At 46.5% G+C, this 16,350-nt stretch overlaps 1 protein-coding gene across 4 annotated transcripts in view; it reads left to right on the top strand.

Annotated features, from left to right (window-relative positions):
• The first annotated feature begins 4,785 nt into the window (after positions 1-4,785).
• Positions 4,786-16,350, top strand: part of RNF217 (ring finger protein 217) — a 63,102-nt gene continuing 51,537 nt past the window's right edge. For 2 of the 4 annotated variants that reach the window (XM_066994328.1, XM_066994327.1), the window contains exon 1: positions 4,786-5,753. In XM_066994328.1, coding sequence (XP_066850429.1) covers positions 5,094-5,753 — 660 coding nt within the window. In that variant the 5' untranslated portion in view covers positions 4,786-5,093. The remainder of the gene's footprint in view (positions 5,754-16,350) is intronic. The other 2 variants (XM_066994330.1, XM_013175345.3) reach the window with 2 other exon arrangements.

Here is a 16,350-nt window from a genome sequence, read left to right as displayed (position 1 = left end):
GAAAGGACAGGCCACCTGACACCGTGTACGTGTTGCCTCACATACTGGATGTGTACTGCAGCAAGTAAGCTGTTAAGTTTTGGTCAAGGCAATGAGCTACCTGTTCTGACTTTTGATGCTTCTCATTTCCCACTGCAGTTCACCATAGGCAAACTATCTATAGAATAATCAATACCACATATAGAGTAATCAATAGACCACTGCTTTAATTTTGCAGGATCGCAATTCAGCCACCTTTTTTCCATCCAGCTGTGAAGATTTTCTGAGTGTGGCACCTCTGCAGTGAAGCTAGACTTTACAGGCTGAAAAACACAGGAGATGGTCCTACTCACCTTGTAAATTAGCGTCAAAGCCTTAAAAATGAGACTTTATTTTGACAAGTGATGATATAAAAAAGGTATCATCTTACTCTGCAGAAAGACTTATGGAGAGTAAGCAGACGTTACTTTTCATGGCAGTAATAAAAATAAGTCTGTGGAAAGGAAGTGCAGCATTTTGCTCCTGCTAGTGAACTAGATTTTATTTTGCCTTTTCTTTCCTTGGTAGAATTGTTGCATGTGTCCTACTAAATATTTTCTCTGGTATACTCGGAAAAATTCAACTGGAAATCTGCACATATAAATGCTATCTGACCGGGGGAAAATGCTTAATTCCTGTGTTCTTACACAAAGAGAGCACGCTGTTGGAGGTACCACAGCAATACCTACAGCCTGCACCGCAGACCAGGGATGCACTGGCCCAAGCGGCGTCTCAGCTGCACGCACTCTCTGTCACACACAGCTGACAGTCTAAATAACCGAGACAGGCAAAGGGTAAAAGGGGAAACAGAGATAGAAGAGTATCTTGTCCAAGGCCACGGGGCCAGCCGGTCACCCAGCTGCGATTAGAGAGGAGGCCCCGGCTCGCACTGCAGCGTGCACCCAGCAGCTCCAGCTGTGCCGGCCGTGCGCTGCGGAGGTGATAAGTCCCAGCCGAGTCACGGAGCACGTAATGGGAGCCTCTGCTGATAACGGCGGGCTTTGCTGAATTACAGACAAGCACAAGGAAGTCTTCAAAGTCGCTGTGGAATTTGGCTTTCAGAAGCAGAGCGGCATAATTTAAAAGAGCTGCTTTGAATAGCTCTGTGTGTGCCCACTGCCTGATCAGGTTAATTACTTAATTTGATTATTTTCTGAAATCCGTTTAAATTATTAACATTGGGGAAAAAAATCAAGTACAAATGATGAAAGCATAATTTGATAATCACGTAATAAGGGTAGACAATTGTTTTAACAAATATTCAACTTCTTTTCAGGCCTGAAGCTAAGAGTGAAAAGATAGCAATTTGCACATCAGAGAATTACTTGTGGTATTTTTGAAAATGTGCCTGCTAAGTATTTAACAAAACATTCTATTTGTGTGTTGTTCTGCATTGTTAATTAAAACAATAATACCTATGAAATGTATTTGCCCTTCAACACAGTTTACTGTGCTGCTGTCAGGTAATTCTGTGGAGAGCTATTGCTTCAAAAATAACTTCAAAGGCATATTAATAAAAATAATGCAGTAATGAAGGTTTCTTTCCTTGGGAGAGCCTAAAAATGCTGATGCAGTTTGGAATGCTCTCATGCCTGTATTGCTGCTGACGGTGGTAAATAACTTCAGCTTCCTCAGAAAGGCTGCATCACATCCAGGTTGTGCACCAAGGTATTTCTTTCCAGATAAACGTTGATAAATAATACGGGCATTGTCTGCTGTTTGGATTGTTAAGACGAAAATCAGTGATTGTTGAATACATGGAATGTAGCTTGACGTAGACATGACTCTGGGACTAAGAGTGAGACCACCTGGGGAAGCAGTCTGTGCTCATGAGATTCCTAGTGCAACCTCTCAGCTTTAACCTCAAGAACCTGGAAATACATCCTGCTGCTCCACAAAAATTTTGCTAAGTGCCTTGCTTCGCTTGAATGGTTCTTTGCATTTGGAGAAGATAAAAGTGATCCCCAAGTGATGAACCCGGATGACATCGGGGATGATAATATGGCAAGAAAGTAGAGGAGGAATAAAAGATCTGGGTGAGAAGGAGGAAGTAGTTTTCAACAGCTGCTGATGAGTCTCAGTGTGAAATTGGATTCAGCAAGATCAAGAACAGAAACCCGGTAATGAGTCTTCTACAGAGCTTTAGGCTAAACACAGAGCTTTGTGGTATTTTTAGGAAGAGAAACGTGATAGGAAAGATATTAAAAAACAGTGCTGCAGACAGAGGACTAGGAAGAAAACAATGTCACTGGTTAAAAAGAGGATTTTGAAGATGTATGCAGAAAACATCATTCCAAAACAAGAGAAGGGCTAAAGAGGATGAATAGAGGTTGTAAGTGCCCTGTAAAAGACGGCCTGAGACGCTGACAAAGATTTGTTTGAAAAGATCTATAAATTTCAGAAAAGCATTTCACCTCTCTTGCCCGGATGATGATACTAAGCAGATTTGAGGTAAGCTGATATGAGGTCCAAAAAGTGTGATTCATTTGGGCAATGCTTTCCCTGCTTGAAGAAGCTTCAGCATATCAGTATGTTTGTTTGAGAATTCCAGTGATGTGACAATGACTATATTCTCCTCCTAAAGGTTTCTAATGAATGTATATGCAAGGGGTATTTATTGGAATTTCTGGCGATAATTTCAAGACACATAGTTATATTTTGAAGGTTGTTTCCATAGTGCTTGACAAAAATAATGGCACAGGCTGTTTTCTAAATACATTCTGCAACAATGAAACTAGGTACACAGTTATTCTTCCTGATTTAATTAGGATATTCATAAGAAATGATTCTAGTGCATGCATTTTTCTAACCTATACCTTCTGTAGAACATCCATGACTCTTTCACCTCAGAAGATGAACAGAAGCCCAAGAAGATAAATCTGTATTTTCCTTCTAGCTGCAGAAAAATATTTCATAACTATTAAAGTCAAGTACTGTCAAGGACACTTTCTTTCACGTACTACAATTCAGATGCTAGGATTTTTCTAGGTGAGTTATATGACTACATCTTCTTCACCACCTAATAAATTGGGCCTATGTAACCCATCCAAACTCAGAACAGTAGGTGAAGGACAGTCTTAAGGAGTTCTGTTCTCACCAGGAGGTCCCAGAAAACTTTTGCCATTACAGCTTTGCTGTTGACACAAGCTTTTGTCTCAGAAGGTTATAGACTTTTTTTTTTTTTTTTTTGGTGAAAACCATCAAGCTGGCAAACTGTTTCATAGAAATAGTTTCATATTTCATAGAAAACAGGACCATGTCCAGAGTGTAAGTGGCTTGTACTGGATGTATTAAGGAGAACCCAAGACAATATAGTAAATGTGGAGTGTACAGAATAATGAGAACTACAAGTGTTGAGGGGCAAACAGGAGACCCTGAATTTTTATTTATTTTTCAAAATAAATATCAGCATCTAAAAATATTTCCCGCAATACCCAGAATGGATTTGCAATGGCAGGCAAAATGTTAACTGTTATATATATATTTAAAAAAAAAAAAAAAGAAGATAAATGAAATTCTAAAAAAAAAAAAAAAAGTCTGTAAGTTCTACACCCAGTGACTCAGTACCACACTGCCTGTTACTTACATGGGAATACTACCCTTCAGATTTCATTAGAGGTCATCAGCATAAGCCCAGAAGGATGAACGTTAATTACCCATCCTAAAAACATTAATTATTTTTAGTAGAAGTAATTTCCACAAAGACTCAAGAACTGAAGTCTTGGGAAACTGAGCCCTCCTTTTTCATATATATGTGTATACACACACAGCGCCGGTACAGACAGCTCAGCCTGCTCTAGCCCTGCTGTACTGCTGAAACTCTCCAAGTTGCTACGTTCTCCATAGAACTGCCTCGCGACTGTGTGCAGTAATCAGCTCTGCAGCTTCTTATACGCTGCACAGACCGGTACTTTCTTTCAGTGAAGTTTTATGCAAGGTTTTGTTGTTTGACATAAGGAAAGAAAGGAGGGGAGGAAGGGAAAGAAGTAACTGAGGAAAAATAAGGAAGGAAGCCAGATAATACTATGCAAAACTTTACAGATTGGGAAAAGTTGAGTTCACTGATGTGATAGCCACAACTTCTTTGCTTCTCTATAACTGCAAGTGCCTGTCCTGGATTTCAGCTGCAGAATTTGAAAATCAGGCATGAGTAAAAGGACAGCCAGCAAGCATAGCTGTTCACACCAAACCCACTGACAGGCTTAACAAAGGAAAACCCAGCTTTGCCACACTTGCAAGGACTAGAGGATCCGGGCTCTGTTGGAGGGTGGTGGGCAGAGCTCCTCAAAACGGAGGCCCCCTCGTGCCCTGCCAGCCGCCGGTGGTATTTGGGCTGCAGAGCTCAGAGGTGGGGCTCCCTGCTGAGGTAGGCTTGGCTGCGTGCCACGGGGAGAAAAGCAATCTCTCAAGGAACTAGGCTCAGTTCCACGCAACTGTGTTCAAACACGACAGAGCTCTCATAAACCAAACAGCTTGGCGAGAAAAGGCTTCATGAAGGACGCAAAGCTGCCCCCTGGACTGACAACACCTGGGTGACAGCCGGCCCCAAGCAGCCGGTGTGGGGACGGAGCCTACTGCCCCGGCGTGTGGCTGCTTCTTCGCCCAGCTGGCAGAGCCCCGGGCAGCGTGCCCAGCAGCCCTCTCCGCCCCCTGCTCCTCGTCCCGCTGCCGGGGCAGCCTCCCGCGGTGTTTACGGCTCAATGGAGGGCCGGGCCGGCGAGGGCGCGTCAGAGCGGGGCGGGGACGCGGGGCGGGGGCGGGCCGGGGTCGGCGGGGCCGGGCCGGGCGCGGGCGCGGTGGGTGCGCGCTGCCCCGCGGCTCCGGGGGCGGCTGCCCGCCTGCGCCCCGCGGCATGGGGCTCGGGCTGCGGCCGAGCCCGCGGGGGCGGCGCTGAGCGAGGCGGGCGGCCCCCGCCGCTCCCTCCGCAGCCCCGGGGGGAGGAGGCCGGGCGGCGGCGGCGGCGGCCGGTGCCCGCGGGCGGCCGGGGCTCGTAGCGGCGGGGCTCGGGACCCGGAAGCAGAAGCGGCGCCGGGAGGCGGCTGGATGGGAAGGAGCGGCGGCGGCGGCGGGCGGCGATGGGGGAGCAGCAGAGCTCGCTGAGCGCCCCGCCGACACCGGCCGCCGCCGCCGCCGCGCCGCCGAGCCCGGCCGGGAGCCCGCGGGAGCCCGGCGCGGACGAGCCGCCGCTGGAGGCGGCGGGGCCGGGGCAGAGCGGGGAGCCGCCGCCCGAGCGGCGAGGGGCCGGCGGGGACGAAGACGAGGAGGAGGAGGCGGCGGCCGGGCCGGAGCAGCCGGCGGCCCCGGCGGAGGAGGGGCCGGGGCCGGAGGGGGGCAGCGGCCGCCGCCGCCCCCCCCGGCGGCACGTGTACTGCACCGTGTACTGCGTGGAGAACGACCGGCCCGCCGCCCGCCGCGCATCGCCGCCCTCCCCCGGGGGCGGTGGTGGCGTCGGGCGGGCCCCGGCCCCGGTGACGGCTCCGCTCCCGGCCCCGCTCCCGGCCCCGTCGCGGCGCGGGGTGGCGGCGGGCGGCGACCCGCTGGCGGCGGGCGGCAGCGTGGAGGTGGTGGACTTGTACCTGCTGCCCGAGCCCTTCTCCGGGCTGATCGCGGGGGACTTCGGGCCGCTGCTGGTGCTGAGCTGCCGCGTGTGCCTGGAGGAGAAGCCCGTCAAGCCGCTGTCCTGCTGCAAGAAGGCGGTGTGCGAGGAGTGCCTCAAGCGGTACCTCAGCTCCCAGGTACGGCCCCTGCCCCGGGGGATCGGGGGTACGGCGGCGGGCAGGGACCCCGGGGGAAGCAGGGCTTTTCCGTGCCGGGCAGGCAGCTGCTTGCTTGCAGGCGGCTGCTGCTTCACCGCCGGTTTGCCAGCCGGAGTGCTGTTTCAAACCGAAATCAGCAGCTTGAAAGCCAACCCCTGGCCTCGCTAGTGTTTCTAGGAGCTGGTTTAGCATCACAAAAACACTCGGGCATTGTTTCCGCCACCAGCGTAGGCGTGCCCTAAACCCGAAGAGCAACGGGAGGTGTCGGGCGTGTGGGAAAAACCAAACCAAACCGAGCCCTGTGCCGTACGCCTTCTCGTACGAGCTCAGGAGGAACATTTGCGACGTGCAGAGTGGACGTGCTGGGTGGCTGGTAGGATGTATTTTTACACCTGCTGGCCCCGGGAGCCGTGCCGGGGTGGTCCGAGCTCCAGCTGGACGGCGTGCCTCGGAGCTGGATCGGCAGCTCCAGCTCCATCGAGCGCTATAAATAGACGGAGGGCTCCTCTGGGCAGCGGACATCGCACGGCTTGGGACGCGCGCGTGCCTGGCTGGGCACTGGCAGGCCTGCTCGGCACTGGGTAGTGCTGGTGGCCTTTGTCCTAGCTAACACGCAAACTCACTGAGGTGTTCATGGAACACGTTCATCATGTTTAGGTAACTCATAAGGGCCTTATGTGGGAGCTGATGGGGTGAGAGGAGCTGGGAGGTGTGCTTTTGTACATCTCCTGTAACGCTGAAATTCAGGAACGCTTAGCAAGACAAAGCCCTGCATGCTTTAGTTTGGTTTGTAGTCAAGTGATGAGCTGAAAACTTGGAAAGTTTTTAGAGTACGTTGCCAATACATGTTTGTGCCTCCTTGGTATTTGCCACCAAGGTCATGTGTCAGGATATTGTCTCACTTTGGAGGTTGCAAAGTGGTGTGGCGTGAAGGTATTCATTTCCAGCTTCTGTAGCTGCACACAGCCTGCTCTACTTGTTGATATGATGAGCTGTGGTAGTCTTTTCCTTAATGAAACGGGTAGTAACATATTTTGGGAAATGGCCAGGCAGGGTCTTCAGGCATCACCCTCAAGAGACTTCCCTGTCTTTGGAAGTATTCACAGTTGGGTTAGATGGGGCTTCGAGCAATCTGGTCTGGTGCAAGATGTCCCTGCCCGTGGCAGGGGAGCTGGACTAGATGGTCTTTAAGGGTTCCTTCCAACCCAAAGCATTCTGTGATCAAATCTGAATGTCTACAGTGAATATGTTTGGCTAGGCCCTTCTTTTGATCAGTGAAAAAGAGATGTTTTTAGAGTGTAACTTGTCTAAAATAATTGAAATACCCATAAACGTGCGTGTTTTGTCCCAGTTGTTTTCTTTGAGCAAGAAGGGATGTAGTAGGATCTCACCAGGCCTGGGAAGAAGTGTACCAGAGCAAGATTCAGCCTCAAACCCAAAACAGTGTTGATTCTGAGCTAAAGCGATAGAGAGGATCACTTACAATGACCCGACTGATCTGTGTGATCTGGTAGCTAAAGCTGTACCTAAGAACTAAGGTATAGCCTGGGTTTGGCTGGGCTCTTTGAAGATGATGCTGTGGCTTGGTGGCTGGAACAGCTGCTGGGCTTGGGAGCCAGGTAAATACCCCGTGAGGTGGATTTAGCATTGGCCAGCTGCTTTATGTACGTACAGGGATGCTCTCTTGAAGGAAGCCGCTGCTATTGCTGAGCACTCTGCAAAACTTATCCCAGAAGCTATTAAAAGGTCTATATGGCAGATAGCCATATTGATACACGTAAAAGATGGAGCAGGGATACAAATGCAGAGAAAGAGAAGTCTGCAGCAAGGCAGCTGATCTTGAGATGGAGATCCATGGAGTGGTTTTGTGGACACACAGACTTTATTACACATGCTGTATTCTGACCAGATAGAATTTTAGTTGCTTGATGTACTTGTTTGGGGAAAAGGGAAACCAAACACCCTCAAATATCCACGTATTTTTACCGTATCTCCCTTTTTTTGAGAAGAACAAGTGGTATTTCTTTGAGAAGAACAAGAAGTGATATATCTTTCCTTCATGCTGTAGAAGGATCCTGTGACCTGCCAGCAGGCCGAGGGAGGTGATTTTCCCCCTCTGCTCTGCTCACGTGAGACCCTACCTGGAGTAGTGGATTCAGCTCTGGGGCCACCAGCACAAGAAGGACATGGACATATTAGAGGAAGTCCAGAGAAGGGCTGTGAAGGTGATCAGTGGGCTGGGGCTTATTCAGCCTGGAGAAGAGAAGGCTGTGGGGAGACCTTATTGCGGCCTTCCTGTGCCTAAAGGGGGCCTACAAGAAAGCTGGGGAGGGACTCTTTGTCAGGGGGTATACTGGCAGGACAAGGAGAAATGGCTTTAAACTAAAAGAAGGTAGGTTTAGATTAGATATAAGGAAGAAATTCATTACTCTGAGTGTGGTGAGGCACTGGCACAGGTTGCCGAGAGAAGCTGTGGATGCCCCATCCCTGGAGGTGTTCAAGGCCAGGCTGGATGGGGCTTTGGGCAGCCTGCTCTGGTGGGAGGTGTCCCTGCCCATGGCAGGGGGTTGGAACTGGATGGGCTTTAAGGTGCCTTCCAACCCAAACCATTCTGTGTTTTTATGACTCATCCTGAGGATAGAGGGAAAAGGCCTGTCATATCAGAGGAATTTCTGGGAAGATGAGTGGAAAGACAGTATGGGATAAAAATAAAATCATCTTTGAGACTTAGCACTTCATTTAGTAATTTCGTTCCTAAAAAGAAAACTTAAAAGTTTGAAAAGAGTAAATGCTGGAAAGCTGGTACTTTTCAAAAATTGTAACATTTTCAATTTGGATGCAGTCAACTTTGTGTAGGAGTGTACCTGAAACTGATGGGAGGAGAGTGGAAGGAGAGATAAGAAACAGGAATGTGCATTTAGGTCTGGTTTCTGTGTCAGAGAAGTAGCAAGCTGTGCCCTTTGTTTGAGAGGACACTGACTCCAAGTCTCTGGAGAAGGAGTGGTCTTTTATGCTGAAAACGTGGTGTATATTGGCAGAAGTGTAACACTTGAAAGAAATTGTTGTCTTTAATGTCTGTGTTTGTTCTACCCCTGAAGAAAGCTGGAGTCTTGATGATGGCTTCAGTGTGATTTCTGAAATGACGCTTAATGGAGTAGCCAAGTAAAAACCCTGTTAATGCCCTGTAATGTCTTCTGTGCAGATGTATAACTGCGTCAAAACTTCAGCCTTAGAGCACTTTATAGATCTGAAAATCAACTGAAGCTTTAGGTGCTATTGAAAAGAAGTTTATCTAGATGAAAATGCTTTGACCGCAGAGTTCTCTCCTTGTTTTACGGATGTGGGGGTAATATGGGGACCGTTGATTTAGGAATGTTGCCTTGGGAAGGTCCTTAGAGGTCAAATCCAGTCTCTCTTATCACTGGCACCTTGCTGCATAATCCCTTTCAAGGATTTAATGCATGGTGTAGAAGCTTATCAGGTGAGCCAGCTCCCAGGCTGATCTGGAGCCTGACTTGTAGTAAGTGGCATAATTTTACCTCAGCCTCAGTTCAGTTATTCTTTCTCTGGGCCTTATACTTGCAGACCACTCAGGGCTTTTTAGGGTCTGAGTAAGACCACTTTACCTAATATTTTACAAAAAAAATAATAAAAAGAAAGTGAATATCCTTTTGGACCCAGGTAAATTGAGGAAGGCATAGGTATGTGTAGTGTGTTATCGTGAATAGGGTTGTAGTTTGGGGTACAAGTGTGGGTCCTGCAGATCCCGGTCGAAGTCATGAGAAGACCCACCTCCAGGAGCAGATGCAGGCCAAGCTGTTGTGTTGGTACACTAGCTCACAAGCTCAATTGAGTGAGCGCAAGTGTTGAAGATGGCTGTGCTCTTTGAGGACCGTGGTGCTCGCGGAGACGATCTTACTGGGTGCTGAGGAATGTGCCCGGTTAGGCAGGAGCCAGAAGGGTGAACGAACTGCTTCTTCAGCTGGTGGCTGTGTGCTTCTACTTGTCCTTGTGCATACAGCCTGTAACCTGGGAAGCAGGGGAAGAACTGGAGCGTTTGATCCCACAGGTGTAATGTTGCATTCACAATTCCTTCACTTCACATCTTCCTCTACATTTAGCATTGCACCAAACACGGTTTATTCCAGAAGCTGTGTGCACGCACAGATTTGCTAAATGAGTGATTCACTTCCTAACCTCCCTTGGCTGCTTGTAAATCTGAGTCAGAGGGAGTATTTGTGCCTGGTTTTGCTTTTTGTGCGTATGTGTGTCTGGGTGGGGGGTTGTTCAGAAATTTTCTGTGCAAATAAACTAATCGCCATAGGAAGAAATTTCTCATAAGAAGAGAGGGTGAAACCTACAGTTTAACTGGAGTGTTATATTTAACTTATCCTGCACTACTAAAGAGGCTAAGGTTTATGTGTTTTCATCTCTCTAATCTGTAAACCTGAGGAGTGCTATTCAGAACAACAATCTCGCTCCTCACTTTTCAGTGAATACTGAATAGACCAAAATAACATTTGCTCTTTCTAACATCTACAAAGTATGGTAAGTTCTTTATTAAATACATGAAGGAATATATATATATATATATATATATATAAAAAAATAGTATTTATACTTGTTTTACTTTTCTTATAAAGTCGCTGTAAATGTTTTATAGAAACCTTGGTGACTTGACTGCTTGCTCTTCTACCTCTGAATTGGGAAACTTGATAATCCAGTTTTGATCTTATGCTCATTAGCGATGCTTTATTTTGTAGATCTTGTAATTCTCTTGGAGCAGTAATTTCTTGTATTAAAGGACTTTGGATGAGTTAATTTAAGCAGCCTACCAATCAGATATTGTGGTGCTTTAATTACAGGAATGCTAATCAGATTAGTGGATGTGGATAAATCGGAAGGGGATGTTGGGGCGGGGAGGGGTTGCAGCTGGCAGTGCTCAGTGTCTGGCTGGCTTTGGTGGGACAAGAATCCTACTCTACTCTCCTGAGCATGAAATGCGGGGATTATCCTCCCTCTACCTGGAATCTGTTACTAGTTTTGCTCTGCCTTTGACCTGAGATCTTGTTTTCAACACCCCTCGTTTTGTTGCGTGATCTTTCAGAAAGACAGGAGGGGAGGAAACGGCAGCAGAACGTTACAATTGGGATTTTTATGTGACGTGTGTGATGACGAAGCTGTGCTAGCAAGCAGGAGAACTTAGGAGCAGGCTGTGTTGCCCAAAACTGGTACCAGCTTGGATCCGGAGGGACTTGACACCTGTGCACCTCTTCAGGTGTCTGATTGTATCATGTAAATGATATGCCTTCAAAGCTGTAGTCTGGCTGCTGAAGGAAACCAGGCAGCAGAAATGTAGACACCGAGTGCTGAATCATCTGGTTGTTAATGAGCTGCTTGGTGCTCTGACGCAAACCAGAGCTCAGGAGGGCCACTGTCATCCAGTGAGGGAGCAAATCTGTGTTTGCAAGGGGTCTTAATCCCAAAACGTGCTGTAATGCTAGCTAGTGAGTTGCTGGGATGGCTGCAGACTGGAGAGGTGACAGCAGGTTGATCGATCACCTTTCAGCTAAAGTTTCAATAGCAGAAAGGTTTGCAAAGGAGGAAGAGAGGTAAAGTAGAAGAGAATATATTACCTGCTAGGTTATAGGCTTTCTAAACCAAACCAGCCACTTCAGCCACTGTGAGGTAGATACTGCATTCCCGTGGAGGCGGAGTGGCAGATATACGTGGTCCCGCAGCTGTGGGTGATGTGTGAGCTACAAGAGTGCTCTGATTTTCAGCAAAAAACAACTTCTGAAAATCTGTCCCCTGGGTTCCTGACGTGTTGTATGCAGTGGCAATGCTGAAATGCTGCTGTGCACCCAGCTGTCGTAGGAATAGTACTGCAGTTCAGGACGTACCTTCAAGGTTGTAAGCATTAGTCTTTGAAGTTGACTAGGCGCGTAGCTGACTTTCAGTTCTTCAGAGTGCTTGTTCATGGATGCAGTGTGGGCCAAAGCTTAGGTCTGAAACAAAGTCCTACAAAATTAACCGTTGCTACGGATGCATTTAAATTAAGAAAGCTGTTTTTGAGCAGTACTTTAGAATGATAACACTGCCTACTTGTCCTAGCACAAGTAGACCAAGGTACTCTCAACATAACACCACTTTGTGCGTTATGTCCGTTTCCTGTGAAAAAGTAGCTTCAAACTTACTCTACGTGGAAAGCTTTGAATTCCTGTTGTTTGGATAAGTCTCTGCAAGATGCAGAGCTGGAATATGTGGCCATCCTTAGCCATGCTGTGATGGAAGGAAGGGGAAAGCGAATGGATATTCTTCATATAGCTAAGAATATTTCCAGTAAAACTCTGATCTACAGGATCAGAGATGTTGGGAACAGAAAAGATATTACTGTCGTCTTTGAACAATTCCAGGAAGGGTTCTGCTAATGCAACAATGCCTGAATTCCTGGGGTGAGGATAAATGGTGTCATGAAACAGCTGATGTTTATTGCAGGGTTGAATTTGAAGGCTAAAGACATCCTATTAACGTGGAATTGCAGTGGGAGATGGAGGAGAACGGGATTAATTTTGAAGTAGAGTTTCTGTGAAGCAGAAGCCCCATGTTTCAGCTGCCTTCCATACCCAGTGTGTTGAGGCTCACTGGTGTATCAGTGGTGAAACCAGGCTGGCATTGGGACTGGTAGGCAGGCTGAGCCATGGGGAGATAGTGGCTCCGTGCCTTCCTCCCACTGCTCCTGTCAGGGGGTCCCAGGAGCCACGTCAGGCACAGGAGTGGACTCAGGCCAGGGTTTTTAAAGTAAAATGAATTGAAAACTGAACTTTTGGGGTTTAATTGCCCAAACAATGAGGAATCAAGCCGTTAAACGGGGCTTGGGAAGGTCTTCAGCTCACCTCTGTCCCATTCTTCTGCTTCTCCACCCAGAGCAACTGTTCTCCCAACTGCTCTGGGGCCTCTTGGCCCTTCATTCCTCTCTTCTTCTTGTACAAATATCGTGCTTCCTGCTCTCTAAACCAGCCAGGATCAAGAAAAGTACGTATCTTAAATGGCCAGGATGCAAGTACATTGTCAAAATGATTAAGGGTTGTAAGGGATGTGATTTCTTCAAAAGAATTTAGACTGGCGAAGAAGGGCATTACTTACCCACCCTGTTACGCTGGTTTATCTGTCACTTAGTGTACTTCAGCTGCTTGAACTTATCTTTCTGTTGCTCTTTTTTAAATATTTTCTTTAGGAGTTAATTCAAAAAAAAAAAAATCTGTTCTTAGGTTTTCTATCTGCCAAGAAACAGTGACTTTTCCTGATACAGAAAAAAAAGTGACAATTTGTCTAATGACAAAGAGGCCACTTAACTTTTAAGTCCATTCTTAAGTACCTCAAAAAAAATGGTAAGGCAAAGAAACTACTGCGAACATAGAAATAACAGCATTCCTGCTGAACAGCCAGCTCTTAAAATGTGTGCTTCTCTAGTGTGTCATACATACATTTATTGTGTAGGTAAGTAAGTCTTAGGAGAGCAGGTGCTTATGGTAACTGACATAGGTAATGTAGGGGAAAAAAAATCATATTAAAGAATTCTGGAGAAGAAAATTTTCTAGATTATCAATGCAGGAGGGCGGAAATCTAACAGTTTAAGCCAGTTTTAGAACTGAAATTAAACAGGTATAAAGGTTGCATTTATCTTAAAATCTGCCTGACTGCTTCAGTTGAAGACTGGTGTATATTTTCATTGACAAGCTTGTTGGAATGTACAGTTGCTCCTGTTTATTTACTTAATTGTGAGAAAGGCTGTGCACTTCCTAGATTACAATTTAATGAAAAGATCAAGAAGTTTCTAAAGCTATCACACTTCCTTTTCCTTACGTGTTTGCTGTGTAATGCATTTACAGAACTGCAAGTATGTCTTCTGTAAGGAATATGAGGTTGAAAAAATGAATATATCTTTCTGCTTGCATGGACTTTTTTTTTTTTGACTGGTGTTTTTATTAAGTACTGTACAAATCATGCTGGATATTGTGGTGGAAAGCAGAGGGGGCAAGGTTTAACGCTCTCAAACCTAGAAATGCTGATGCCATCAATCTACCGTTGATATGAGTAAATGACAGCAAAGGCAGGTGCATCTCCAGTTTAATGGGTTTGGCTCCCTGAACTCCTGGGAGTGGTGTACCAGCTCATGGGTAGGATGGCGATCTGGATGACTCTGTGCCTTCAGCTGGTAGGAAAGGGAAGTCCTATCCAAATTGTTTCAGCTGCGATGTGGCTCTGAGGTTGCTCACACAATACGAGGAAGGAAGAAGAGCGAGAAGAAGGCTGCCAGGATGGGAAGGGCTTGATGATGTAAGAATCAGTTTGCCCCAGAAGGTAGGCTCGCCTGGGGTAAGCTTTCGTAAAACAAAAGGGTGTTGTGAAGACCGGTGACCTCTATACGTAAGGTGGATCTTCGGTCTCTCTTTAAACCTGCATCTGAGTTGCTATTCAGTTGTTCTGGTAAATAGTAGCCAGAAAGTGAAATGGGGCTGGCTCTGTTTTCCTATTGAGTGGGTGGGGGAATAAATTTAACTTTAAGAAAATAAAAGGTAGCAATAAATAGCAGTGGATTTTAGAGACAGTTGAAAGGATGCAACTTCAGTACAGACATTCCAGGAAAATGACAGGTTAGTGTTTTACTGGCCTGCTGGAAGTCTTACACCCAGTAGGTAGCAGAGAAGGGTGGAGTAGGTAGATGTGTTGTCCTGTTTGTGGTACAATTACAGAGGTGCAGAGAGAAGTGCCTTTTTTTTTCCTGAACAGCTAAAAAAAAGTACTTGACAGTTGTCATTACTATCGATGCTGTATGGGGTCAAACAAATGGTGGAAGAGGGATTAACACATTCAGCTGTTTAAAATTTGCTTGCTGTATGAATGCACTTTGGGGAGAGGACACCTTGTGCTTTTCCATGCCAGTGCACCTGTGCAGTGCCAGGTATAATTTGGCTACTCAGAAGTACTCCTTTAAGGGACTTATGGAAGCATGCGTGTGAACTGCTCAGTGCTTTTTCGAGTGCATATGCAGTTCAGTTGTGCAATAGCTTGGAAACTCTGCTTAGTTAACTTTATGGTATTAGCATGTGGCTGAAAAAGGGGAAAGAATGTGCAACTTAAAAATTTTTTGGAGTGGATGGGCCTGCAAAAGAGCAAACATGCTCCATAGTATTTAGACTCAAAGGGTTGAATGCCAACTGCGAAATGTAGGTGTTAAGTCTCCAGGGAGAGTTATGGTGGTGATAGTGTATTTTGTTGTGGTGAACTAATCCTACTCAGTAAGGCTAGAAAATCGGTTGTAGCACACTGCACTTCTGTCTAAATGTTGACTCTGTTAGAGATTTATGCGTATTGACGTCTGCATGACCATCTGGGCCGCAAAGTAGCTGAAGCAAAATAGAATATTAAAACCTGGACGTCTCAAAGTGTGCACATATCTACAGTCCCCATTTACCTTATGTGTGATCTATGGAAATCAGGCAACCTCAGAAATTCTCACCCATTTCACAGAATCATAGAATATCCCAAGTTGGAAGGGACCCGTAAGGATCATCGAGTCCAACTCCTGGCTCCACACAGGTCTACCCAAAAATTCAGACCATGTGACTAAGAGCACAGTGCAAACGCTTCTTGAATTCTGACAGGCTTGGTGCTGTGACTACTTCCCTGGGGAGCCTGTTCCAGTTTGTATAACAGGAAGTAGATTCAGACTTGCTGCTATTGTATTTCTTAGTGACACTTAGCAGTAATTTTTAAACATCTAGAGATGTTCATTCTTTCAAGCTGTTTGCTGGAGTTACAACGTCATTTTAAATTACTGGCAGCTTCCCAGTCCAAGATTTAAACCTTCCTAGCAGTGAATTGTGACTATTACTGATGGACAGTCCTGAGTGCTTTTGCCTCAGTGAATGAGGTATTTTATGTTAGGGTTTGATTCAGTTTTTTTGTGAGAGTAACTCAGCAAATCCTGCCTGAAGCATCTAGCAAGTAGTTCCTCATGAGAACCTCACTTAAGCCAAGGCAGGAGGAGACCTAGCTAGACAAGGCCAAGCTGTCACTTGTAGTAGATTAAGTATCTAAAATGAGTTCTGGATCTTATTCTTTTTCTTTCTATATCAAAAAGAGCAGACCTCTTCCTAAGGCGAACAGTTTAGTCACTTTTGCTAGCAGTGCTACTTGGCCCTTACTGTTCCTGCATCATCTGTTCCACCAGCAGAGAAAGTGATCTGGATTAAAGTTAACCTTTAGCAACTATTCTTAACTTCTTTTGTCGACTTAAGTTCCTGGTTGTCTCATGCACAGCCATGCACCAGAAGGTGGTACCGAATGAAGTGGCAGTGGCTGAGCAGGACCACTTACTCCGGCAGCGGTGGCAGTTTGTCAGAGCAAAAGGATTGAAGGGCAGCGTGAGAGGAGGAGAAAGAACTGGCTTGAGAAGTCTGCACCTGAAGGCTTTCACTGGAGCTTGATGAAATCAAAACTGCAGTTTGGTCACGTTGCGGCATCGCTTCCTCTTTCACCATCCGGCTTGTCACGGAAGTCACGGCTTGTC

This window comes from Anser cygnoides, chromosome 3 (genome assembly GCF_040182565.1).
Source record: "Anser cygnoides isolate HZ-2024a breed goose chromosome 3, Taihu_goose_T2T_genome, whole genome shotgun sequence".
Classification (NCBI taxonomy): domain Eukaryota; kingdom Metazoa; phylum Chordata; class Aves; order Anseriformes; family Anatidae; genus Anser; species Anser cygnoides.
Note: the sequence above shows the minus strand (reverse complement) of the source record. Positions and strands in the feature narration are given on the sequence as shown.